This window comes from Schistocerca cancellata, chromosome 2 (assembly GCF_023864275.1).
Source record: "Schistocerca cancellata isolate TAMUIC-IGC-003103 chromosome 2, iqSchCanc2.1, whole genome shotgun sequence".
Lineage (NCBI taxonomy): Eukaryota > Metazoa > Arthropoda > Insecta > Orthoptera > Acrididae > Schistocerca > Schistocerca cancellata.
In genome coordinates this window covers 1,000,173,435-1,000,199,234 of record NC_064627.1, presented here as the reverse complement: position 1 = coordinate 1,000,199,234, position 25,800 = coordinate 1,000,173,435, and the positions used below count along the sequence as shown (strand labels likewise).

Here is a 25,800-nt window from a genome sequence, read left to right as displayed (position 1 = left end):
TTGACGAGTTACAGGATAAGTTTTTTGGTATTGGAGGCGAAGCTACAGACTAAGCCTCAGGACAAACGTGTTGAAATTAAAACTGTATGTGAACAGCGGCTGAAAAAGCCGCCAGATAAGCCGTATTTAGGATCAAAGCCAGATGGTTTTTTCTGGAGTGACCTGGATATAGACGAGGATTTACTGTAGTGTAGACAGATAGTAATGTCTGTTAATATGCACGGCCTACAACTAAACGTGTTGATTGACACCGGTGCAGAATTGAGTGCTGTATCTGGGAAAATATTTGAGTTACTGAAAGACAGACCTGGTATCGTAGTTATGCCAGTAACAGGGGTGAAAATTATCGGTGCTACTGGGATGGCCAGTAAACCGGTCACAAAACAGATTTTTGTCAACTTTGAGAAATGTGGGGCACGATTTGAACAAGAGTTTGTCGTCGTGCCAGACTTAACTACGGAAGTAATTATCGGGTTAGATTGCTATTAAAGTACCGTGCAGTGATTAATTGCGAAAGCAAAACTTTGACATGTACGTCACAAGATAAAACAACTGTAGTTAGTTTTGACGAGGCAGGAGACGGTGTGCATAGGCAATACCAGCCTATACACATTCTTAACTGGCCGGATGATATTGACGTAGGTATGAAATTGAACTACTGTAATGTGAGGAATCTCGGCATTGACAATAGTGTAGAAAGTGTATTGGGAAGTATTGTAGACGGTTTGTCAAACGTAACACACTAACAAAGACGAGGCCTGTATGAAGTAATAATGAGGTATAAGAGTGTGTTTTCAGACACACCGGGCCTTATGGAAGAGATAATTAAATTCCCTCTGCGGATTGACATTAGTATTGGTGTAAAAAAAAGATCGTTTGCGAGAAATTATGAAACTAAAACCGATGCTCGCATACGTCGTCATGACGCTAATGCGCGTTTTGCTAAGTTTGCAAGCGGAGACTTAGGACTTGTAAAAGCTCATGAGAAATCGAGCGAGATAGACAATGAAATCTCTAAGTTTGTTTGTAATGGACCATATAAAGTCACTGGTATACCTCACACAAATGCTTATTGCTTAGAGTATCCAAGCTCTGGAAAACTATTAGGTATATGGAATATTGTAGACTTGAAATTGTACCAACCTAGGATCGATTAATACCACACAATGGGTAGTTTGTACAGTATGTAAATATAGAGTGTAAGAATTAAACGATTTGCTTGATTGCCATGCTTTTGCCTGACCAAGAGGACATTACAGAAGTTGAATTTAATAAGTAAATGATTTAAGAGAGAGTGATTATTTATCAAATGAAGAATCCAAGCTGCTAGTTTAAGTTTTCAGCTGAGTCACAGTAGATTAAGCAATGTAAATATGATTTTGTAACTCGCTGTAAGATTTCATGAATACGTGTTTTACTAGTCATTGCTGATGTACTTAGACGCTGTTTTAAGTTTCAGGCTAGTACATGGGTGTGATGATGGACAGTGTTGAGTTATCCACTGTGATGATGTTAATGGACTCCTTGAGTTTACTCGGGAGTGGGTTTCTCCGAAAGAATTCAGTGAAACGGATGTTCTGGAAATGCCATTACAAGGCGAGTGAGATCAAGCGTGCCGCACAGGCGGGCGCAACAATACTTGCGAGGCGCAGCCGCTGTCGGCTCTTGAGCCTCTGTCGGCTCTTGTGCCGCTGTCGGCATTCTTTGTACTTGCAGGTAAGGAAGGCGGAGTTGTTTTTCTTCCCGGACAGCCTAAGTGAAAGAATTCTGTTGTCAATATTTATGTTTTTTGTCGATCTGCTGTGTATTATTTTCTTGTTTAGCCGTAAGTGGACTCTCATTACGAGAATGTTAATTATGAAAAGGTTATATAAAATGTGTATTCTATGTAATTAATTGTTAATTTGCGTATTATAATATTCCTGTTTTTTATGACCATGTACTCTGGTTAATTTTGTAAATAGAATTCCATTTCTTGATACTGTTAGGAATTCTGATGATTTTAGAATAGCTAAACCATTTCCTATGTTTCCTATGAATTTTAATATGTTGTCAACCTGTTTTCTTTTGAGTAAGATGACTGAGTGGATTAAGGTTAGGATTGTCTCCACTCAATTATAACGGTCTATAAATTGATTTATGGTTAATTAAACGAATGCTAAATTTACTTGATGTTTTGAGCATATGCATTTCCGCTGTTTTTTCTTTTTGGGATATTTTCTAAGTCTTTTTACGTTACACGAACATCCTCAGACAATGTGGGGCACGTGTAACGCCGGAAATGCATATCCTCCTATTTCCATCTATTGTACAACAATTTTTTTCCTTATTTTGTTACCTGAAGATATGACATCCCTGTGTCTTTGTCTATTGTAATTGCTTTACTATTTGTATATATTTATGCATTTATGTCGATTTATAATTGGTTTGTTTTGTGAATATTATTTGTATTTATACACTGGGTCTGGCCTAGGGAAAACTACGCTATCGAACGAATACATCGATAGGTCATGTGGAGAACCCAAGTGTTTAGGATCTTTGGGAGTGTTAACTCTTCCATGTGGAGCGCGGGCGGAGCAGAGGGGAGTCTGACAGAGGGGGTGCAGTAAAGCAGGTGTGTTGTGTGAAGCTCCCGCAAGTTGCCGCGCTTTCGGGGTTTCGCAGGATGTAACTGCGCTCGACTTGCTATGATAGTTTCTGACACGGTGTCCCGGATGGGAAGCATTAGCTGGCGCACATCAAGAGCCCGTTTCGCCTGGTGACCGTGTCGAGAAGAAGGCGCGCCAACATCCAGCTTCTGCAACAGCGACGGCCGACAATGAGTGACTGTCGCCACCTCCTCGATCGACGGCTTCAAACCCTCAATCAACCAACAAGGAAGACTGGAAGCACGTAAAGTTTTAGAACTGTATGGCAGACCTCAGCTTTTCAAACTGTTCCATTTTCATAACTAAATTACAGCAGCGTAGCATCAACCCTTGTTGCTCATTGTCCCAATTGCATTACCAAGCAGGGTGCCTTCCTTTTCCGGAATGAACACGAGTGTTGTTGAAATTCAAATGCCAGCATCATTCGATTTCACTGCTTTAATTTGAAAGTTCAGTTAAGGTATTCATAGCTGGCTACAATATTTAGATTACACAAGCACAAATTAAGAGTGCGAGGGTTGTTACCATATTTTAGCTTACCTGTGACTGCAGCTCAGCTTGGTACGTACTAAATTTTACTATTGTTAATTGTTCAGAATCATTTAATTCGAGTTCAAAGTTAAATCTCTTATTTCTACATTGTGTAGATTCAAGTAGCTTTTGAAATGATTGTTGAGGTATTCCAAGATTAACCGTACTTTACTGAATTTTGATGTGCTTCAGAAAGAAAGCTCACTATTAACTTCAGTCACTAAATTAACTTTCGATTTTCCGGTTTTATTAATTCTTTCGCTAAATTAAGTCAGAGTGTAGCGAAATTTATTACTTCTGACAAACTTTCAGTTTTCACACTACACGTGTCAACCTTCAGTTGCCACGCTTCCAGTGCTAATTATATGTGTAATAACCTTTCTTTTTCAGTTACTATAGTAATTGTCCATAGGACTGGCGACTGTAATTTCCCCCAAATCTCAAATATCTAATTGCCGCTAGTTAATTGTTAACGTAACGGCACATTTACTTTCTTTATTAACTTAACCCTTTTTAAAAATTAATTTCCACCTTTTTCATTTGCATTTTTCCTTTCATATAGATGTAACCCTTTCCTCCCTCTTTACCGACAAATTAACTTCGGTGACGATTTCTTTTCCCAAATTTCCATTAGGTACATGCGGTTTAATTTTTCACTGTCATTAAGGTCGGTAACTGAGGGGGAGGTTACAACACCTTGTAGTTGATGTGAGACAGCGTTGTACTCAACGGTTCCGTATTCGAATTGAGAGCTTGCCGATTTGGTGTTCACACACTGAAAGGAAATGGCAACGGGCTGTGGGGAGCAAGGTTGAATCAGAAGACGTATCCCCGCCGACAACAACCACTGCATTCAATATTCCCAACAGTGTTTCGCCATTTGTCTGAGACAGTGTGGTTTCAGGAAGCAGGAAATCATGCAGGACGAACCCAAAATGTTTGGACACCTGACTTGGAGGAAAAAGTGATTAACACTGCGGAAGCCGAGCGCCGTATCAGTACCAGGCAGCTTGCCCGCCAATGTAAATTAAGCCAGACTGCCATGTGCAACATTCTCTGTGACAATATTAACTACCCTCATCATATGCAGTGTCTGCAGGGTTTACTAGCGACAGACGTTCCACGTCAAGAGCAGTTTTGTCAGTGGTTTAGTCACCAGGCAACCGCGATTCCAGCATTTGTGTGATCCATTTTATTTATAGATGAGGCCACCTTTATGCTGCGTGGTATCTTCAACTTTTATAACAGTCATCTGTGGGATAATTTGCAGATGCCCCATGATTTGGTGACAGCAAATCATAATCATCGGTGCAGCTGGAATGTGTCGGCCAGGATCACTGGCGACTGTATTTTGGAACCAGTCTTCCATCCATGTTGCCTAACAGGCCGAAACTATCGACTTTCCTTGTGAGTGACTTTGCCTCCCCTGCTGGAAGAAGTGCCAGTGATGATTCGAAGGGTTAAGTGGCTGCTACATGATGGTGCTCCAACCCACTTCACCGTTAACGTCTGGTCACTTCTCAATCGTTTCTTTCCTGGTCGACGGACCAAACGACGGGATCCAATTGCATAGCCTTCTCATTCACCAGATCTGAAACTAAGCCATTTCAGGTTATAAAAGTATCACGTATGCAGACCACATTCCAGGCATGGAGACACTGGAGCACGGTATTCACACTGCCTTTGCTCGGATGGAGCGTGACCGATGTGAACATGTGAGACAGAACATGCTACGGCATGTACATGCATGTGTTGAGGCACATGGAAGCCAAAAAATGGTTCAAATGGCTCTGAGCACTATGGGACTTAACATCTGTGGTCATCAGTCCTCTAGAACTTAGAACTACTTAAACCTAACTAACCTAAGGACATCACACACATCCATGCCCGAGGCAGGATTCGAACCTGCGACCGCATGGAAGCCATTTTCAACACATAGACTAACTGTAGCTGCATGGTACAGTGCGTACTAGACCACAGTGTCTGTAACAATGTATGACTGAATAAATGCATGATTGATGCATATCCAGATACAAGTTCATTAGAACTTTTTTGTTCAGTATCCTCACATCAATTAATCCCTAGTGTTTGTGCACAGTGGAAAAAATCACCCGGTTTACAGGTGCAAAAGATTTATAAATCTGTCACTCTTCAATACAATGACTAATCAGAAGGTGGTCAAGCCCTGGTCACTATGAAAGTCTATAAGAGTTATTAGACAGGAATCACTCAAAAAAGAGATCAGTCTGTCGTATGTGCAACCTTCGTGTCTGTACAGTGAGTGAACTAATGTGTGCAAACTTAGCTTACCACTTAGTGTGCAAATGGACAAAACATCTGAACTGTCTCCTCAAGCTCAGGGTGTCAAACAGACATTCTAAATAAATATGACCCTGGCCCTGTAAGACAGCTAATATCAGGAGCGGATTGTAACAAAAACCATTAGAAATGCTACTGTCACGTAACTAGAATGCACGAATTAATAAAAGTGAAAGTTTGAGGTCTATTCTAGAAAGACATAAAGGATATATCCTTTCTTTTCTACTTATAATATATGAACTGTTGCTTTCAGGGGTAAAGTGATAAACAACAACCATATTAAATTACTTTTGGCACTCAATAACAAAATATTTAATTCTTGGACATATTGAAATGTCGATTATTAAGATCGTTATCTCTACACATGAAAAGTTTTCTTTCACAGGAACGAATGATTATAAGAATCCTCATCAGCTCTTTTAAATCTGTTGTCATAGCTGGTCAATGCACTGAGTAGGTGGAGAGTAAATTTACTTTTTGGATCAATGAAAAAACTCTCATACACTCAATATGAGGGTAGGTTTGTATCATAGCTTTTGATATTCAGTGGTGAAAGCGTACACGAGCTAGAGTGAGCAAAATCTAGACTGAGTATTTACCGTGGCCTAATGTGCGATGGTACTTCACCAAGCGGCGTCTGCAACAGCGTTGTCTCTGTGCTGGATCTGAAACACTAATTGCCTGCTCTGGCCTTGACTGAATTCACTCAGTCGCAACTTTCCTGGGTTCCATAGAAAGTTAATCTTTCCCTAGTCGAAATAATGGCTATAGCACACTTGCTATGGGTTGGACCGATGTGCACAATTTTTTGCCTGCAAAAATTCCTGCAGGATTAATTAACTGCCTTTTTGCAATCTGTCACCATCATAAGTGAACCATATCTTACTCACTTTGCAGAAAGCAAAGCTCTCAACGCCCTTGTGGATCTCCCCACCTTGTTGCGTCCTCGTGCCAAGTATGGCTTCAGCCAGTCACCGTCTCGCTAGAGTTGAATACATTTATATTTTTCATGTCAGGTTGCAGCCTAGCCCTGTTAATGACGTGCAGCCACTTACGCTCATTCCCAGCGTTATTTACGTTAAAAGTAATAATGTATTGTTCTGTGTTCTGGCCTTATCCCTTTCTGCGCTGAAACTCGCCGTTCTCTTGCTGAATGGGAGTTTTACGATACCATTAACCACCTGCTTGGTTTGTCTCCAAATTACGTTTCGCTTTAACTTGTTTGTTCCACGTCATTGTCCATATTGGAACAGGTTGTTTTGTTAGTTCTTGGTACATGAGATTAACTGCAATTGCCTTTTGTTGATCTGAAATAAGTACTATTTTCTGGGGTCTCATACTGTATCGTCCTATCGTTATAGATCAAGCTCATGTAACGTCCGTAAAATTTCGATCCCCTACAAGTCCATGAATGTTCCAAATTAAGTACATTCGCTGCTGGAGATACTTGCTCTCATTGCCAACAACGTCAGGAGCAGGCAAGGTACGACGGGAACCCAGAAACATCAGTAAGTCATCGTCACATGAAAGTGAATTTTGAAATTTTGATGTTTTCGTCTTGAACGTTGGAACGAAATGTTCAGCCTCACCGCCAGCCTTTGGCGACAATTGTGCTGCCCTGACATGCTATATTTCATTGTGTCTGCAAAAGTGTGCAAATTCCTTGGAAGAAAAAGGAGGTTCACTGTCAGAAACAAATTGTTTGTTGAAAGCCTTCGGGAGAAAATACGGAAGCGAGTGCCTTTATAGTGTTGGTGGGATTTGTAGAATCCATTTTGATAAAAAAAGGGTATTTACTGTAGGCATCTACAATAATCAACCAAGGTATTTTCCAAAAGAGCTAGCAACGTCTATACGGACGCGTTTCATGAGGTATTGGAATGTGGCCAGGAGAAAAGTTCCTGGCGCGTAACGGTGGTGGTGGTGGTTAGTGTTTAACGTCCGTTGACAACGAGGTCATTAGAGCGGAAGCTCGGGTTAGGGAAGGATTGGGAAGGAAATAGGCCGTGCCCTTTCAAAAGAACCATCCCGGCATTTGCCTGAAACGAATCAGGGAAATCACGGAAAACCTAAATCTGGATGGCTGGATACGCGATTGAACCGTCCTCCCGAATGCGAGTCCAGTGTGCTAAGCACTGCGCCACCTCGCTCGCTGCCGCATAACGGCCCGATCGTCCACGCAAGGGCGACAGTGTACCTCCACACATTGTATTTGCTTATCTGAACCAATCCATGTTCAATGTTGGCACCCCAGCTGCCCGTACACGGCATGACGACGTGTGCGACCATCGGTTTTTAGCTTCATTATTTCTGGCAAACGATCTTTTTCCACACCAATGCTCGGATTGTCTGGAAACACACTCTTATTCCTCATTATTACTTCATACAGGCCTCGTCTTTGTTCGTGTGTTACGTTTGACACACCGTCTACAATACTTTCCAATTCACTTTCTACACTATTGTCAATGCCGAGATTCCTCACATTACAGTAGTTCAAATTCATACCTACTTCAATACCAGCCGGCCAGTTAACAATGTGTATAGGCTGGTATTGCCTATGCACACCGTCTCCTGCCTTGTCGAAACTAACTACTATTGTCTTATCTTGTGACGCACATGTCAAAGTTTTGCTTTCGCAATGAATCACTGCACGGTACTTTAATAGCCAATCTAACCCGATAATTACTTCCGTAGTTAAGTCTGGCACGACGACAAACTCTTGTTCAAATCGTGCCCCACATATCTCGAAGTTGACAAAAATTTGTTTTGTGATCGGTTTACTGGCCTTCCCAGTAGCACCGATAATTTTCCCTCCTGTTACTGGCATAACTACGATGCCAGGTCTGTCTTTCAGTAACTCAAATATTTTCCCAGATACAGCACACAATTCTGCACCGGTGTCAATCAACACGTTTAGTTGTAGGCCGTGTATATTAACAGACACTACTATCTGTCTACACTTGTCCTCGACTGTTTCTTTATTTTCCCACAGTAAATCCTCGTCTATATCCAGGTCATTCCAGAAAAAAAAAACATCAGGCTTTGATTCTAAATTCGACTTATCTGGCGGCTTTTTCAGCCTCTGTTCACATACAGTTTTAATTTCAACACGTTTGTTATGAGGCTTAGTCAGTAGCTTCGCCTCCAATACCGAAAACTTATCCTGTAACTCGTCAACTAGTGAGTGTTGCTTTGCCTTCAATTCATTAATTGTCACCTTCGTTGATTCCTCTTTGGTCAGATTGATCTCATCTGCCAATCTACCTGGAGGAATGTGCCCAGTAGTAACTGCAATTACTTCCTCTAGATCTGCGCAACCCACACTGCTATCATCTGACCGTATAATGTCAGCTCTAACCTCATACGCGCTGTAATCTATGTGCTTTTCTACCAGTCCTGTCCGGCTATCACTAAAATTTTCGTAATCTCTATCCTTAATACTCTCGCAATGTTTAAACTGGAGGTTTGCGTCGAATGGGTCGGCTACTTCTACCACTATAACTTTCGGTAAAGTCTGCCGGTTAGGACCAGAACTTTCCGTTACTACTTTAACATCCAACTCCCGCGGGACGAAACACGACGAACCTTGCTCGTGCTCCCCATTAACATCAACTATTTCTAGTAAAGTCTGCCGGTTAGGGCCAGAACTTTCTATCACTTCACAAATACTATCTTCCTGTGGGACGAGACGCGGCAAATCCTGCACGCGCTCCCCATAAACACTTCTCCCGTACAGGCCCCTATAATCTCTTAGTTCGTCGTATAAGCGACCGAACTGTCTTAACCAGACCTCATACCTCTCTGCATCCCCTCGCCCAATGACGGACGTGTTATCCGACATCTGATCTTCTCTCAACAATTGCGAATCATTCTTAAACTCAATCTCCATTTCAGCTGTGGGTGTTACAGCTGCCACTTTATAATCGATTTCCGGAACACTACTTAAATTGTTCTCACTGACAGTGAATGTATTTTCTACTGCCGTGTCTACAGCTGATCTACTACTTGTGGGCGCACTCCTTTCTCTTAACACTGTCACACTGTCCCACCGTTGAATATTCCATACGGAATTTTCGTAACGACGACACCTGGGTTTTCTCCTGTTATTGGGCCGCCAAAATTTCTCCACGCCCGTCGGCTCCTCACCGGCACGGCTAATGGTTGCCCTGTCTCGTCCCAGCAGGTACGCTCCCCGGATTCTGCTGAGGCGGCTGATCACACCCTCTGGCGTTATTACTATTCCGCGAAGCCCGTATCACGCAAGTATGATACTGGTTTCCGTCAGTCCTGTTATTGTTTGCATTGTACCGATTGTCATTACGGCCCAAACCACCATTGTTATTGCTACCAAGATTGCGGTATGCATTATTCTCATAGATATCATTGTTGTGGTTGCTGTGGTACCCGTTGTTATTACCACAGCCTCTACCACTATCACGATTATTGCGCCAATTGCCCTCGTCCTCAACTCTTTCCAGGAAATCATTAATTGTCCTGTAATTGCTTCCTACGTTGCGTTTTGTATCATCTGTGAGCTTCTTGTAGAGTTCCCAGACTATTTCGGATTCCGTGCGGCGATCACACAAGTATTCCAACTTGCGGATCCACCCCCCACAAACCGCCTTCATCGAGCCGCGCGAATTCGCATCGAAAGGCGTCGATACGACAAATTCGCGCCAGACACTTTGCTGTTTTTGCTCTGACCAGTATTCAGCCAGAAACAAATTTTTAAACTCGTCAAAAGTCAGGTTCGTAATGTTGAGGTTTAAGCCCCAACGCTTGGCATCACCAGCCAACACATCAATAACCGCATTAATTTTTCTCTCATTAGTCCACGATCTGGGTAAAACTCTTTCACAATATTTAATGAAATCCGTCGCGTGTATACCGCTTTTTTTCAAGGGGTCGAACCACTCCTCTTTCGTCAACAATTCCGAGCTATGTGCACAGATTGGCACATAGCTCAGTTTTTCGTCAAGTTTCTTTTCTAATTCCGACACTCTCCTAATTACTTGGCAAGTGGTTGTCGCAAGCGTTTCTACTTCCCTTTTTTTCTCTTCGCAGGTATTAGCCTGCTTCGTCACTTTGGTATCTACTTCGGATACTAAAGCCTTTAAAGTTTCCACCTTCTTTTGATCCTCTTTTTTCACTAATTGAATTTGTTCCGTCACCTTATTCTCGATGATCGGACCAACTGCGTCTCCTACACTTTTCTGGATTCTGCTAATTTCGGAATAAAAACGAGTATTTATGCTCGCAATTTCCGCCTGAACGCCTATCATTTCCTGTTTAAGATTACCGATTTCGGTATTAATCACAACAATATCTTCTTTGATTTTAACAACTTTTGTGTTAACAACTCCAACATTGTTGTTAACAACATTAATAGCTTTGTTCTGATTGTCTAGCTTCCGTTCAATTTTTTCAGACTGAGCTTTTTGCTTGGCAGCCTGAGCTTCTTGCTTGGCAGTCCGAGCTTTAATTTCTGCCGATTGCCTCTTGATTTCGTTAATCAAAACATTCAATAAATAAGTTAAATTCCCGGAAATTACCGTTTTTACTTCCGTAGCGGCTTCCTCTTTAATTATCCCCCCGTATTCGTCATCAAGGGATTCAGATTTGATTTTCACTTCCGATTCCGAAACATTTTCTAAAGTTAGGAATTCCATTTCTGCTCTTTGTTGCGTTTCGGCGGTCGCGTCTTTCATGCTAGCCGCCTGCTCCTGAACAATGGGTACCGCGGTGCGCGTTTCCCACTGTTCGACCGATTGTTCCGTATCCAAGTCTATCAAATTTTGGCAATTGTTGCCTTCACTCATTTTAATAATTTTCAATATAAATGCCAAACCTCAAATCTAATTAGGACTCCTCACACTAATATTCTTGGTGACGTATCAACCATTTCGTAACCAGTACTTTGTTACGAGATTTGCACAATGCAAAATTCGTGTCCAGAACAACCTCAAATCCGAAGATAGTCCTGTCACCAGGTCGCCATGTGTAACCTCCCCCTCACTTATCGACCTTAATGACAGTGAAAAATGAAACCGCGTGTACCTAATGGAAATTTGGGAAAAACAATCGTCACCGAAGTTAATCTGTCGGTAAAGATGGAGGAAAGTGTTACATCTAAATGAAAGGAAAAATGCAAATGAAACCAGTGGAAATTAATTTTGAAAAGGGGTAAAGTTAATAAAGAAAGTAAATGTGCGGTCGTCACGTTAACAATTAATTGGCGCTAATTAGATATTTGATATTTGGGGAAAATTACGGTCGCCAGACCTATGGACATCTACTATAATAACTGAAAAATAAAGGTTATTGCACATATAATTAGCACTAAAAGCGTGGCAACTGAAGGTTTACACTGTAGTGTGAAAACTGAAAGTTTGTCAGAAGTAATAAATTTCGCTACACTGACTTAATTTAGCAAAATAATTAATAAAACCAGAAAATCGAAAGTTGATTTAGTGACTGAAGTTAATAGTGAGCTTTCTTTCTGAAGCACATCGAAATTCAGTAAAATACGGTGAGTCTTGGACTACCTCAACAATCATTTCAAAAGCTACTTGAATCTACGCAATTTAGAAATAAGAGATTTAACTTTGAAATTGAATTAAATGATTCTGAACAATTAACAATAGTAAAATTTAGTATGTACCAAGCTGAGCTGCAGTCACAGGTAAGCTAAAATACGGTAACAAAACTTGAACTCTTAATTTGTGCTTGTGTAACATAAATATTGTACCCAGCTATGAATACCTTATCTGAAATTTCAAATTAAAGCAGTGAAATCGAATGATGCTGGCGTTTGAAATGGCTAAATGGCTCTGAGCACTATGGGACTCAACTGCTGAGGTCATTAGTCCCCTAGAACTTAGAACTAGTTAAACCGAACTAACCTAAGGACATCACACACATCCATGCCCGAGGCAGGATTCGAACCTGCGACCGTTGTCTCGCGGTTCCAGACTGCAGACTGGCGTTTGAATTTCAACGATACTGGGGTTCATTCCGGAAAAGGAAGGCACCCTGCTTGGTAATCCAATTGGGACAGTGAGCATCAAGGGTTTATGCTACGTTGCTGTAATTTAGTTATGAAAATGGAACAGTTGGAAAAGCTGAGGTCTGCCATACAGTTCTAAAACTTTGGTAAGTTCTTCCAGTTTTCCTTGTTGGTTGATTGAAGGTTTGAAGCCGTCGATCGAGGAGGTGGCGACAGAGACTCATTGTCGGCCGTCGCTGTTGCAGAAGCTGGCTGTTGGCGCGCCTTCTTCTCAACACGGTCACCAGGCGAAACGGGCTCTTGATGTGCGTCAGCTAGTGCTTCCCATCCGCGACACCGTGTCAGAAACTATCTTAGCAAGTCGAGCGCTATTACATGCTGCTCAACCCCGAAAGCGCTGCAACTCGCGGGAGCTTCACACAACACAGCTGCTCCACTGCACCACCCCAGCCAGACTCTCGTCTGCTCTGCCCGCGCTCCACGCGACAGCGTTAACACTACCAAAGATCCTAAACACTTTGATTCTCCACACCACCTATCGATGTATTCGTTCGATAGCATAGTTTTCCCTAGGCCAGACCCAGCGTATAAATACAAATATTATTAACAAAACAAACCAACTATAAATCGACATAAAAGCATATATAAACAAACAGTAAAACAATTACAATATATAAAGACACAGAAATGTAATATCTTCAGGTAACAAAATAAGGAAAAAAATTTATAGTGCAGCAGATGGAAATAGGAGGATATGCATTTTCGGCGTTACACACAGCGATGTTGGATGTCGTTCGGTGGCGTCGTGGGAACGTGACATGGCAAGAAAAGTGTGTAAATGGATCAAAGACAGATGGGGAATAATTCTAGCAACGACAGCGGACGCAAGTGGGCAAATCTACTTCATAAGTGACTTTGATAAAGGTGATATTATTTTTACCTAGAGCCCGTGAACGAGTATCTTGAAAGCGGCTTAGCTGATCAAATGTTCCCTGCTCTATAGAGCAGGTGATGGTCTGTGGCATCTCTGCCGAAACGGCACAACGCTAGTGGCGTCCATGAGTGATTCCGAGCACACCGTTTATTTTACGTTTTCGAAAATGGGGCTTCACAACAGACGACCACTATGTTTTTACATGCTGGCCCCATTAGCATAGTCGAGATTGGATCATAGATTAATGGAGACGTGTCGTCTCTTAGGATCACATTTTTGTTACATCACGTCAATAGTCATCTCCACAAACGCCGTTATCCATGCGAACGGTGGTTCGAAACGTGCACTACGGCAACGAAACAGTCTGGTGGGAGCAGCAGGGTGATGTGGGAGATAATCTGCTGCACTCGCATGGGATCTGTGGCAATAATCGATGACGCGCTGACAGCTGTGAGCCACTTGCAACCCTTCATGCTTGATGTCTTCCCTGCCGGCGATATCATCTCCCAACAGGATAACTGTCCACGCCTCAAAGCCAGAACTGTGCTATACTGGTTTGAGGAGCATGCTAGTGTACTCACGTTGATGTTTTGGTCAGGAAATTTGCTTGATATGAATACAATGGAACCCATCTGGATGACAATCGTGGGCCATCAATCACAAATCAGCAGCCCTCTGTTTAAGGAAATTACATGGTTTGTGCGTTGAAACAGCAGGTGCAACATAGCCCCGCAAACCTGCCAAAAAAACCATGATAATCAGAATCGGTGATATACACAACTGGCCATTGAAATTGCTACACGAAGAAGAAATGCATATGATAAACAGGTATTCATTGGTCAAACATATTACACTTGAACTGACATGTGATTACAGTTTCACGCAATTTGGGTGCATAGATCCTGAGAAACCAGTACCCAGAAAAACCACCTGTGGCCGTAAAAACGGCCTTGATACGCCTGGGCATTGACTCAAACAGAGCTTTGATGGCGTGTACAGGTACAGCTCCCCATGCAGCTTCAACACGATACCACAGTACATCTAGAGTAGCGACTGGCGTATTATGACGAGCCAGTTGCTCGGCCACCATTGACCAGACGTTTCCAATTGGTGAGAGGTCTAGAGAATGTGCTGACCAGGCAGCAGTCGAACATTCTCTGTATCCAGAAACACTTGTACAGAACCTGCAACATGCGGTCGTGCATTATCCTGCTGAAATGTAGGGTTTCGCAGGGATCGAATCAAGGATAGAGCCTAGGGTCGTAGCACATCTGAAATGTAACGTCCACTGTTCGAAGTGCCGTCAATGCGAACAAGAGGTGACCGAGACGTGTAACCAATGGTATCGCATACCATCACGCCAGTATGGCGATGATGAATAAAGGCTTCCAATGTGCGTTCACCGCGATGTCGCCAAACACGGATGCGAGCATCATGATGCTGAAAACAGAACCTGGATTCATCCGAAAAAATGACGTTTTGCCATTCGTGCACCCAGGTTCGTCGTTGAGTATACCATCGCAGGCGCTCTGTGATGCAGCATCAAGGATAAAAGCAGCCATGGTCTCCGATCTGATAGTCCATGCTGCTGCAAACTTCGTCGAACTGTTCGTGCAGCTGGTTGTTGTCTTGCATACATTCCCCTCGGTTGACTCAGGGATCGAGAAGTGGCTGCACGATCCGTTACAATCATGCGGGTAAGATCCTTGTCATCTCGACTGCTAGTGATACGAGGCCGTTGGGATCCAGCACGGCGTTCCGTATTACCTACTGAACCCACCGATTCCATACTATGCTAACAGTCATTGGATCTCGACCAGCGCGAGCAGCAATGTCGCGATACGATAAACCGCAATCGCGATAGGCTGCCATCCGAACTTCATCAAAGTCGGAAACGTGATGGTACGCATTTCTCCTTCTTACACGAGGCATCACAACAACGTTTTGCCAGGCAACGCCAGCAACTGCTGTTTGTGTATGAGAAATCGGTTGGAAACTTTCCTCACGTCAGCACGTTGTAGGTGTCGCTACCGGCTCCAACCTTGTGTGAATGCTCTGAAAAGCTAATCATTTGCATATCACAGCATCTTCTTCTTGTCGGTTAAATTTCGCGTCTGTAGTATGTCATCTTCGTGGTGTAGCAATTGTAATGGCCAGTAGTGTATCGGGTTTCAAATATGGATCAACAGTTTACTACAAAAGTGGTCTATATATATATTAGAGACATGGCTTTCCAGCTGACAATAATAAATCTGAGCACGATTCAAAGTTTTGGAAGAAATCGCTATGGGACGCACTCTCTTGCCAATATTTTTCCATAAAACTTCTCCGATGCCATGGGACGAGGCATCGACTGTAATCACAAGTATTTTGAGCGTATTGTAGTGCATAAGGCAAGATTGACTAAGCAATGCATTTTTCAGTTTTTGGAACGCTTGGTCACAGTCTTTTGTCCAATTGAACGGAACAGTTTTGCGTCTGAGACTGCAGATCACGTAGATTCTTAGGAGATGGGAACTGCTGAATTGCTTTGCAAATGTTTCGTCGAAGGACGAGCGCCATTGGCGTCGAGGATATGTCCGAAGTATTCAGTTGCTGAATTGAAGAAAGAAGTTTCGGCGAGTTACATTTGAGGCCCGCCTCAGTCAAAACTTGAAAAATACAGTCCAAATTTTTAAGGTGTTGTTTCGGTGTTTGTCCAGAGACAATGATGTCGTCAAACTGCTTAATACAAGAAGGCGTCTTGGGCGTTACTTGTTCGAGAAATTTTTGAAACAAGATAGATGCGGAAGCTCTTCTGCAAGGTTGGTGTTGGTACTGAAACAAGTCGATATGAGTATTCACAACAAAAATTTTCTTTCTATCTTTGCTGAATGGTAATTGAAGATAGGCTTCCACAAGGTCCATTTTTGAGGAGAACTGTCCTCTTGCTAGGCGATAAAAAATTTCCTCCGTACATGGGAGCGGGTAGGATGTCTGTGAGTTTATCGTGTGTTTGAAATCCGCACAAACACAAATCTTCCCATTTGGCTTACTAACGACAACTGGTGACAACTGAATTGCTGAACAAGAATCTAAGACACCAGCTGATTCCGGGCACTGAATTTCTGTATCCACGTCGTTACGTATCGCATGCGGTATGGAGTGTGATCTGCAAAGTTTGGGTTGCACGTTGTCTTTCGTCGTAATGTGAGCGTGAAAATATCTAGCATATACTAGAGTACCGTAGAAAAAAATATTAATACTTGTCACAGAGGTGTTGAACTTTGTCATGGGAGACGTTTGAGTCAATGGCATGCATATTGTCATATGTCTAATCCAGAGGAATCTATCGCGTCCACGGAGCCGGCCTCGGGCATGGCTGTGTGTGTGCTGTCCTCAGGTTAGTTAGGTTTAAGTAGTTCTTAGGGGACTGATGACCTCAGATGTTAAGCCCCATAGTGATTAGAGCCATTTGAACCATATGAATCGCGTCCACGCCGGAAATATTTGGTCTCATGCATGAGCGGACTACAGTGAAAGGACTTTCTTATTCGTGTTATTGTATTTTGCAGGTAAGCGGCACGTTCCAAGGCCTGAAGGTCTGTCACCATTATAGGCGGTGAGATGCCTACTTGATGTTTGCAAAGATGGTTGGCCAATTTTTTCGTAAGTATCTAAGTTAAGAAACGAGACAGAAGTTCTGGTCCCTAGTTGAAAAGACACTGAATGGTTACAAATTTGCAACGTAATCCACAGTTTGCGGTGTCTTCTCTGAATACAATTGTCCATTCCGTGGTGCGGAAACTTTTCTGTCTCCACTTGCACATTAGAGCGCTTTCTCGAATTTCGAGATTGGGAGAGCCTTTTTGAAGTGTGTATGTAGTTCTCGTATTAAACACAAGTGTGTGCGCATTCTCTGCGACTTTGCCTGTCGTATTTTTGAGCAGGAGGAGGCGTAGAGTCTGAACATGAAATGATATTGATTTCCAGCCGTTCCAGCTTTAGTTTATTCCCGCGTAAAACAGAGGGCCTTTCTAGTCTTTTTCAGGCAGACCGGTTTTGTATGTCCGGTGCGCTGGCAAAAATTGCATTAAGCTTGTCTGAAGGAACAGTTCTTTTCATCTTGCACGACATAGCCTTCCACACATGACATTGTTTCGCGCAGAGCCAGGGCAATGTAATTCTCGATGCACCGGCGGGGCAAACGTTGTATGTAGGGTGTCCGGCCACGTTTATGCGGTGCTGGCTTGCGAGTGCTGGGGACGGGATTGTGGCTTGTACACGGGCTGTTTGTCTAAAGTGAAACGATAACTGGCTCGCAGAAATCTTGCTCGGCTAAATCTTGAGCTTCGTGTACATCGATAAATTTAAGCACTTCACTGAAGCTAAGGTTGCGATGATCCAGTATTTCGGCACTCACTCTCTTATTTAATAGATTCTGAATAATAGCATCGCGAAGTATTTCGTCGTGATAAGCAGCGTGGAATGTCAGATCCCTTTATCGGGCAGGTAGGTTAGAAAATTTAAAAAGGGAAATGGATAGGTTAAAGTAGTTAGATATAGTGGGAATTAGTTCGGTGGCAGGAGGAACAAGACCTTTGGTCAGATGAATACAGGGTTATAAATACAAAATCAAATTGGGGTAATGCACCAGTAGGTTTAATAATGAATTTAAAAAATGGGAGTGCGGTAAGCAACTACTAACAGCTTAGTGAACGCATTATTGTGGCCAAAGTAGACACGAAGCCCATGCCTACTACAGTAGTACAAGTTTATATGCCTACTATATCTGCAGATGATGAAGAAATCGATGAAATGTATGATGAGATAAAAGAAATTGTTCAGGTAGTGAAGGGAGACGAAAATTTAATAGTCATGGGAGACTGTAATTCGAGTGTAGGAACAGGGAGAGAAGGAAACATAGTAGGTGAATCTGGATTGGATGTAAGAAATGAAAGAGGAAGCCGCCTGGTAGAATTTTGCACACAGCATAACGTAATCATAGCTAAAACTAGGTTCAAGAATCATAAAATAAGGTTGTATACATGGAAGAATCGTGGAGATACTGCAAGGTATCAGATAAATTATATAATACATGGAGCGAAAGGCTATTAACAATTTGTACAGAAACCAGATGGCAGTTATAAGAGTCGAGGGACATGAAACGGAAGCAGTGTTTGGGAAGGGAGTGAGACAGGGTTGTAGCCTCTCCCCGATGTTATTCAATCTGTATGTTGAGCAAGCAGTAAATGAAACTACAGAAAAATTCGGATTAGGTATTAAAATCCATGGAGAAGAAATAAAACCTTTGAGGTTCGCCGATGACATTGTAATTCTATCAGAGACAGCTAAGGACTCGGAAGAGCAGTTGAACGGAATGGACAGTGCCTTAAAGGAGGATATAAGATGAACATCAACAAAAGTAAAACGAGGATTATGGAACGTAGTCGAATTAATTCGGGTGATGCTGAGGGAATTAGATTAGGAAATGAGACACTTAAAACAGTAAAGGAGTTTTGCTATTTGGGGAGCAAAATAACTGATGATGGTCGAAGTAGAGAAGATATAAAATGTAGACTGGCAATGGCAAGGAAAGCGTTTCTGAAGAAGAAAAATTTGTTAACATCGAGTATAGATTTAAATGTCAGTAAGTCGTTTCTGAAAGTGTTTGTATGGAGCGTATCCATGTATGGAAGTGAAACATGGACGATAAATAGTTTGGACAAGAAGAGAATAGGAGCTTTCGAAATGTGGTGCTACAGAAGAATCCTGAAGATTAGATGGGTAGATCACATAACTAATGATGAAGTAGTGGGGAGATGAGGAGTATGTGGCACAACTTGACAAAAAGAAGGGGCCGGTTAGTAGGACATGTTCTGAGGCATCAAGGGATCCTAAATTTATCATTGGAGGGCAGCGTGGAGGGTAAAAATCGTAGACAGAGTCCAAGAGATGAATACATTAAGCAAATTCAGAAGAATGTGGGTTGCTGTAAGTACTGGGAGATGAAGAAGCTTGCACGGGATAGGGTAGCATGGAGAGCTGCATCAAACTAGTCTCAGGACTGAAGACCACAACAACAACAACAACAAGCTGCGTCATGGGTACAATTGAATTTACAGTATCCAGTCAAGCCCTGTGAATCGCCCGCTTAACCCGCTGGCCAGAACAGGTTATTAGGATTGTGGGAAGGGCCAAATAAGATGGCGGTCACTTTCACTTCAAAATTGTAATTTAATAACTATTCGACGGCTGAAGGCCTCCAAACAAGAAATCTTAAAAGTCAACAAGATAGATTTCAAATGACTGAAGACACGCAGTTAAAATTGCTAATAAAATAATTAAATCACACATAGGCAGAAAGCCTCAAAGGAACGCCACCAAAAAAGAACACTGACTGAATTTACGTCAGTGTCCAGGGCAGGTAACCAGAACACTAACGGCCACAAGGAAGAAAATTTCGCTGGTGCACTTGAACTGTGGTGAACCAATATAGTTAATTCTACCGCATGGTGGCTCGATTTCACCACTACAGCCACTCGGTACTGCTCACAGGAAAAGCTCCCCAACAGCGAAGTACCGAAACGAACGACACAACATGAATGGACGTGGCTTGGGCACTTACGACACCACTCAAGTTTGACGTCCTGGGTCGGTGAGCCACGAAGCTCGTAGCGATCGGACAGATCCACACACGCTCCGACACTGAGCAGGGAAAGGCAGCGGACCCAGCTGACTGCGCCGCATGGAGATATACTCTCTGGTCCGCACCAACCGACCGACTGCCCACACACAGCCTAGCCGGAAACTATATGCACAAGACCAAAGGTGGTACGAGGTGCAAATATCGATACACATCGCTGTTGCCACAGGTAGAAGGAGGAAGAACCACGGCATAACCGCAACAACGGCGGGAAATGAAACGCAGATAGCCAAGTTCAAGGAAACGCATGGTTGGGGGGAGCACGGTTTACCTGCATTCTGTAATTTTTTTCTTTACAGGACTGATCTCTACGATGTTGCGTGAGGAAAAATTTATACCGCACAGCATTAACGTGTATTTGCCTATCAAAAGTTTGTGTACACTTGGAGTTATCACCTCGTAGGGCTAGGTATAGAGCTCACTGAAGGGACACAATTTCACTAAGAGCTGGTAGATGCACTCTCCTGCAGATGAAAAAAAAAATGCGCGACTTGATGCACCCTTGATTTTGTAGGCGTCGAAATGTTGATGCAGCTGTGTTACATTTTCTTTCCATGTTTCCATCTAATCGAAATACCAGAACGGCAGAGGCGGCAGTTGAATTCCTTCTTCAGCTTCTGGCTCCTTTTACTCCTGGACTGCTTGCACTTGTACGAGGCAAGAAACTACTGACAGCAGTTCTTTTATTTGTTGACTCTGAAGTTGAGCAAGAGATGTTAGACTCTGCTCAACAGTTAAATGCTCCTCTACCTGGTTTGTTATGATTTCTTAAACATCGAAACTTGATTATTTCAGCTTATGTATTTCAAATTAATAGACACACACATAAACATACACACACATACACACAAACACACACACACATACACACACACACACACATAAATGCAATAGAATGAAAAAAAAAAGGACTGTTCTGCTATGGTGTCCAGCACTCTTTGTTCCACTTTCCTTTATCTCGTCGCTACTCTGTCATGATTGCCTTGTACGCTGTATGGTTCTTTCGTGGATACAGGAACGAGGAACAGACGTTGTTCATGAAGCGAAAATTCAGTCATTATTCCACATGTAATACGAAATAGTAAGAATAGTACATAATCTTGTTGCCGAAATGAAAATATCAGTTGCTAACAGTAGTTTTAAATGTAGAAATATATCCAGATACAAAAGATTTATCAATCTCTTACTCTTGAATACAATGTCTGTTCAGAAGATGTCGAGCTATGGTCAGGATGAAAGTTTATTAACGTTATCAACAGGCAAATACACAAATATGGGGTCAGCCCATGAATGTTCGAAGTACAATAGCTGCTGGAGTTCCGGAGACGGGATGCTTCCATCTCATTGGCCGTGGTATAATGGTTCGTGGCAGCCCCCTCGTGCCTCGTTGGCGGCTGTAGGAAACGCGGCGATGTAACTGGTGGCACACGTAGTTGAAAGTACTAAGGCGGTCGAAGCCGCAAGAACCAGCACACAGCACAAGGTATATACTTGTAGTCAACAAGTTACATCTACGTCTAAACTCCGAAAGCCACCTCATGATGTATGGTGGATGGTACTTTGTGTACCTCTGTCATCGTTCCCCATTTTCATTTCGAATCCTAAATGGTACACAAGAAGAACGACTGTTGGTAATAAGTGGAATGTATTTGCAGTTGCGAATATGGACAACCATAATATGTTTAATGGATAGAGGACAACGAAAGTTTGTGCCACACGTGGACTCCAACCCATATTTCCCACTTATTGGAGCGGTCGCCTTACCATTAAGCTATCCGACCACGACTCACGGGCAGACCCAGACTTCCATATGTCGTTAACCACGCGTCTACAACGTGTACTCGTACATCCATTATGAATATTCCCGTACAGGGAGTACGATATTGTGGTGCCTGTGTTCTTCAGGGAATATGATATTGCAATGCTTGTGTTATTCCAAAATACGACAAAATGTTCCTGAAGACATGCATGTATGTTGACGGTCAAATGCCTGTTCCTACATCAATTGTTGATCCTCTGTAGGACCCCCTGGAATTCGCTACAGTTTTCAGTATTGGTATTCCTGTATATACCACAGCGTCATCCGCGAGCTGCCTCATGGAGCGTCCTAAGTTTCTACAAGGCCATTTACATATACAGGGTTATTACAAATGATTGAAGCGATTTCACAGCTCTACAATAACTTTATTATTATTTGAGATATTTTCACAATGCTTTGCACACACATACAAAAACTCAAAAAGTTTTTTTAGGCATCCACAAACGTTCGATACGTGCCCCTTTAGTGATTCGGCACACATCAAGCCGATAATCAAGTTCCTCCCACACTCGGCGCAGCATGTCCCCATCAATGAGTTCGAAAGCATCGTTGATTCGAGCTCGCAGTTGTGGCACGTTTCTTGGTAGAGGAGGTTTAAACACTGAATCTTTCACATAACCCCACAGAAAGAAATCGCATGGGGTTAAGGCGGGAGAGCGTGGAAGCCACGACATGAATTGCTGATCATGATCTCCACCACGACCGATCCATCGATTTTCCAATCTCCTGTTTAAGAAATGCCGAACATCATGATGGAAGTGCGGTGGAGCACCATCCTGTTGAAAGATGAAGTCGGCACTGTCGGTCTCCAGTTCTGGCATGAGCCAATTTTCCGCGGGCTACGCGTGAAACTTGCCCGCACGCGTTCAACCGTTTCTTCGCTCACTGCAGGCCGACCCGTTGATTTCCCCTTACAGAGGCATCCGGAAGCTTTAAACTGAGCATACCATCGCCGAAAGGAGTTAGCAGTTGGTGGATCTTTGTTGAACTTCGTCCTGAAGTGTCGTTGCACTGTTATGACTGACTGATGTGAGTGCATTTCAAGCACGACATACGCTTTCTCGGCTCCTGTCGCCATTTTGTCTCACTGCGCTCTCGAGCGCTCTGACGGCAGAAACCTGAAGTGCGGCTTCAGACGAACAAAACTTTATGAGTTTTTCTACGTATCTGCAGTGTGTTGTGACCATATGTCAATGAACGAAGCTACAGTGAATTTATGAAATCGCTTCAATCATTTGTAATAGCCCTGTATTGCGAGCGGTATTATAACACTTGTCAACGGACTTGCCGCAATGGTAACACCGGTTCCCGTCAGATCACCGAAGTTAAGCCTGTCAGGTTGAGTTAGCACTTCGATGGGAGACCATCCTGTCTGCCGAGCGCTGTTGGCAAGCGGGGTGCACTCGGCCCTTGTGAGGCAAACTGAGTAGCTACTTGATTGAGAAGTAGCTGCCGGAAACTGACATACAGCTGGGAGAGCGATGTGCTGACCACATGCCCCTCCCTATCCGCATCCAGTGACGCCTGTGGGCTTAGGATGACAAGGCGGCCGGTCGGTACCATTGGGCCTTCATGGGCTGTTCTGGAGTAGTTTAGTTTTATTATAACACTTACCGGACTTAGATCTCAAGATCTATCTCCGTGAAGAACGACATGCTGAAGTGTACCTGTAAGTAACTTTTCGATCTAATTACACACATGATAGGATGATCCGTGGGATACTTTTTTGCTAATAAGGTGACAGTTGTGCCGGATGCTGCTACATCTGTGATGCGGCTCATCACTAATTCCTAGATTCTTTGCACACGGCAGTGGCGCCACCGACAGGCCGTGCTGGGTATGCTGAAGCTGGGAGAGGCAGTCCGGGAGGAGCTGGAAGTGGCGCGAGATGTGTCTGTCGCTGGGCCCGAAATGGAGGGCGGAATGATGGGGTGAGCTACCGTGCTGCTGTTCGGCGGCAGAGCCATGTTAGAAGGTTGTTGGTTTGGCTCTAGTAACACTGACGGAATGGGAGACGACTACAAGCGGTAGTGCATGAATTTTGCAGGAGAAACTCCCGGAAGAGGAGCGTTATTTCTGTCTAGTTACATCTAGATTTGCAACTGAGTTTTACGATACGTTCTTCTGTGCTAAAGTGTCTAATATGTTAAACTCCACGAGATGCTAATCGACAGTTCTGTTCCCGTCGTCCCAATTTGTGCTAATTGTAGATGTCATACCGTTATTTCAAATAACTCACAGTTAGCAACGGTGGTCTAGGGCGTCACCTCCGTTGCGCGTGCAAATGGTCTTTCTCTGATAGTTGTTACAACTAGTATCATTTGGACATTTTGTTCAAATGGTTCAAATGGCTCTAAGCACTATGGGACTTAACAGCTGAGGTCATCAGTCCCCTAGAATTAGAACTACTTAAACCTAACCAACCTAAGGACATCACACACATCCATGCCCGAGGAAGGAATCGAACCTGCGACCGTAGCAGTCGCGCGGCTCCGGACTGAAGCGCCTAGAACCGCTCGGCCACCGCGGTCGGCACAGTGGACGCGATTGATTCCTCTGGATTAGACCTATGACACAATATGCATGACACTGACACAAACGTCTCCCATGTCACATTTTCTGTTTAAAACGAATTTTGCTTGCTCACTACAGGAATGAAAAACAAGGACCAATCGTAAAAAGTATTCTGCTTATGTTTTGGGCCATCTAACATGACTCCGCCTTCTTAAAAACAAAGTAAAGGGTAAGTCTATAGTTCTAAGTCCCCGTTTTATGCCTCTATGGCTCTTTACTATACCCCGACAGCGACTGATATTCTGAATTTCAGAATACGAAAAATTTTGAGTACGAGTCATTAAATAACGCCTAATGTTAGTGTAACTCTTATTATAAAAGGACCTATTGACGCAACCTATTGACGCAACCTATTGACGTTGCAGGGCTAACACATTTCAAAAGCTACAACACCTTATTTCTATTCGGAGTTTCGTCTAGTGAACCTGAACCATATTGGGAAGACAGTGTATGTTGGTGGGAAGACGGCAAGATAATTTTCAACAGGAAGCTGACTTTAAATAGCAGGAAGTTACAATTAAAGTGCTGTTACTCACAGAGGTCCCGCGTATGCTGTAAGTATTGTATGTATGCTGTAATTATCGTAAGACAACGATACTTGGTAGATATTCTACTGCGTTAATGCGGAACCGATTTACACTGAAAAAAAAAAAAAAACCAGTTACAACTTCTGTCACCAGGAGCAAATCTGGTGTTGTAAATGCAAGAACGATGTATAGAAATGTTTCCATATGTAACGGCTTAGGAATATGGAGCAGAAAAGATCAAACAAGTGAGAAAGACATAATGCTAAATTGGTTACTAACCTTTGGTTACACTATTTGTTCAATATGAGCACATGAGTCGTCGACGAGACGCTGTATCCGTGAAACAACGTGATCAAAACTTGCTGGCAGCAGTCCCGGTGGTATCTGAGAGATGTTTTTTTATTTATTTACGCTTAACGTTCCGTAAGACCAAATTGAGGAGAAAAATCTCTAAGGTCATGGAACATGTCAGTACATGAAATAACAAAATAGAAGTAATAACAGATAAAAGTAAAATTTTTTCTTCCCCAAAAATAGTCAAGCCATAAGCTAAAGTAAACATAATCAACAATATAAGAAGAATCAGCTTAATTTTTCAAGGAAATCCTCAACAAAATAGGAGTGACCTATGAGGAAAGTCTTCAGTTTAGATTTGAAAGCGCGTCGAGTACTGCTAAGATTTTTCATTTCTACTAGTAGCTTTTCGAAATTGGATCCATCAGTATACTGCACACCTTTCTGCACAAGAGTTACGGAA

The 25,800-nt window shown here is 42.8% G+C and overlaps 1 protein-coding gene across 1 annotated transcript in view; it reads left to right on the top strand.

Annotated features, from left to right (window-relative positions):
- LOC126160441 (uncharacterized) overlaps nt 1–23,877 on the top strand; it is a 133,320-nt gene extending 109,443 nt beyond the window's left edge. Inside the window, exon 2 of the mRNA XM_049916908.1 lies at nt 23,755–23,877. Within this exon, the coding sequence (XP_049772865.1) occupies nt 23,755–23,877 (123 nt within the window). The remainder of the gene's footprint in view (nt 1–23,754) is intronic.
- Nucleotides 23,878–25,800: the final 1,923 nt, after the last annotated feature.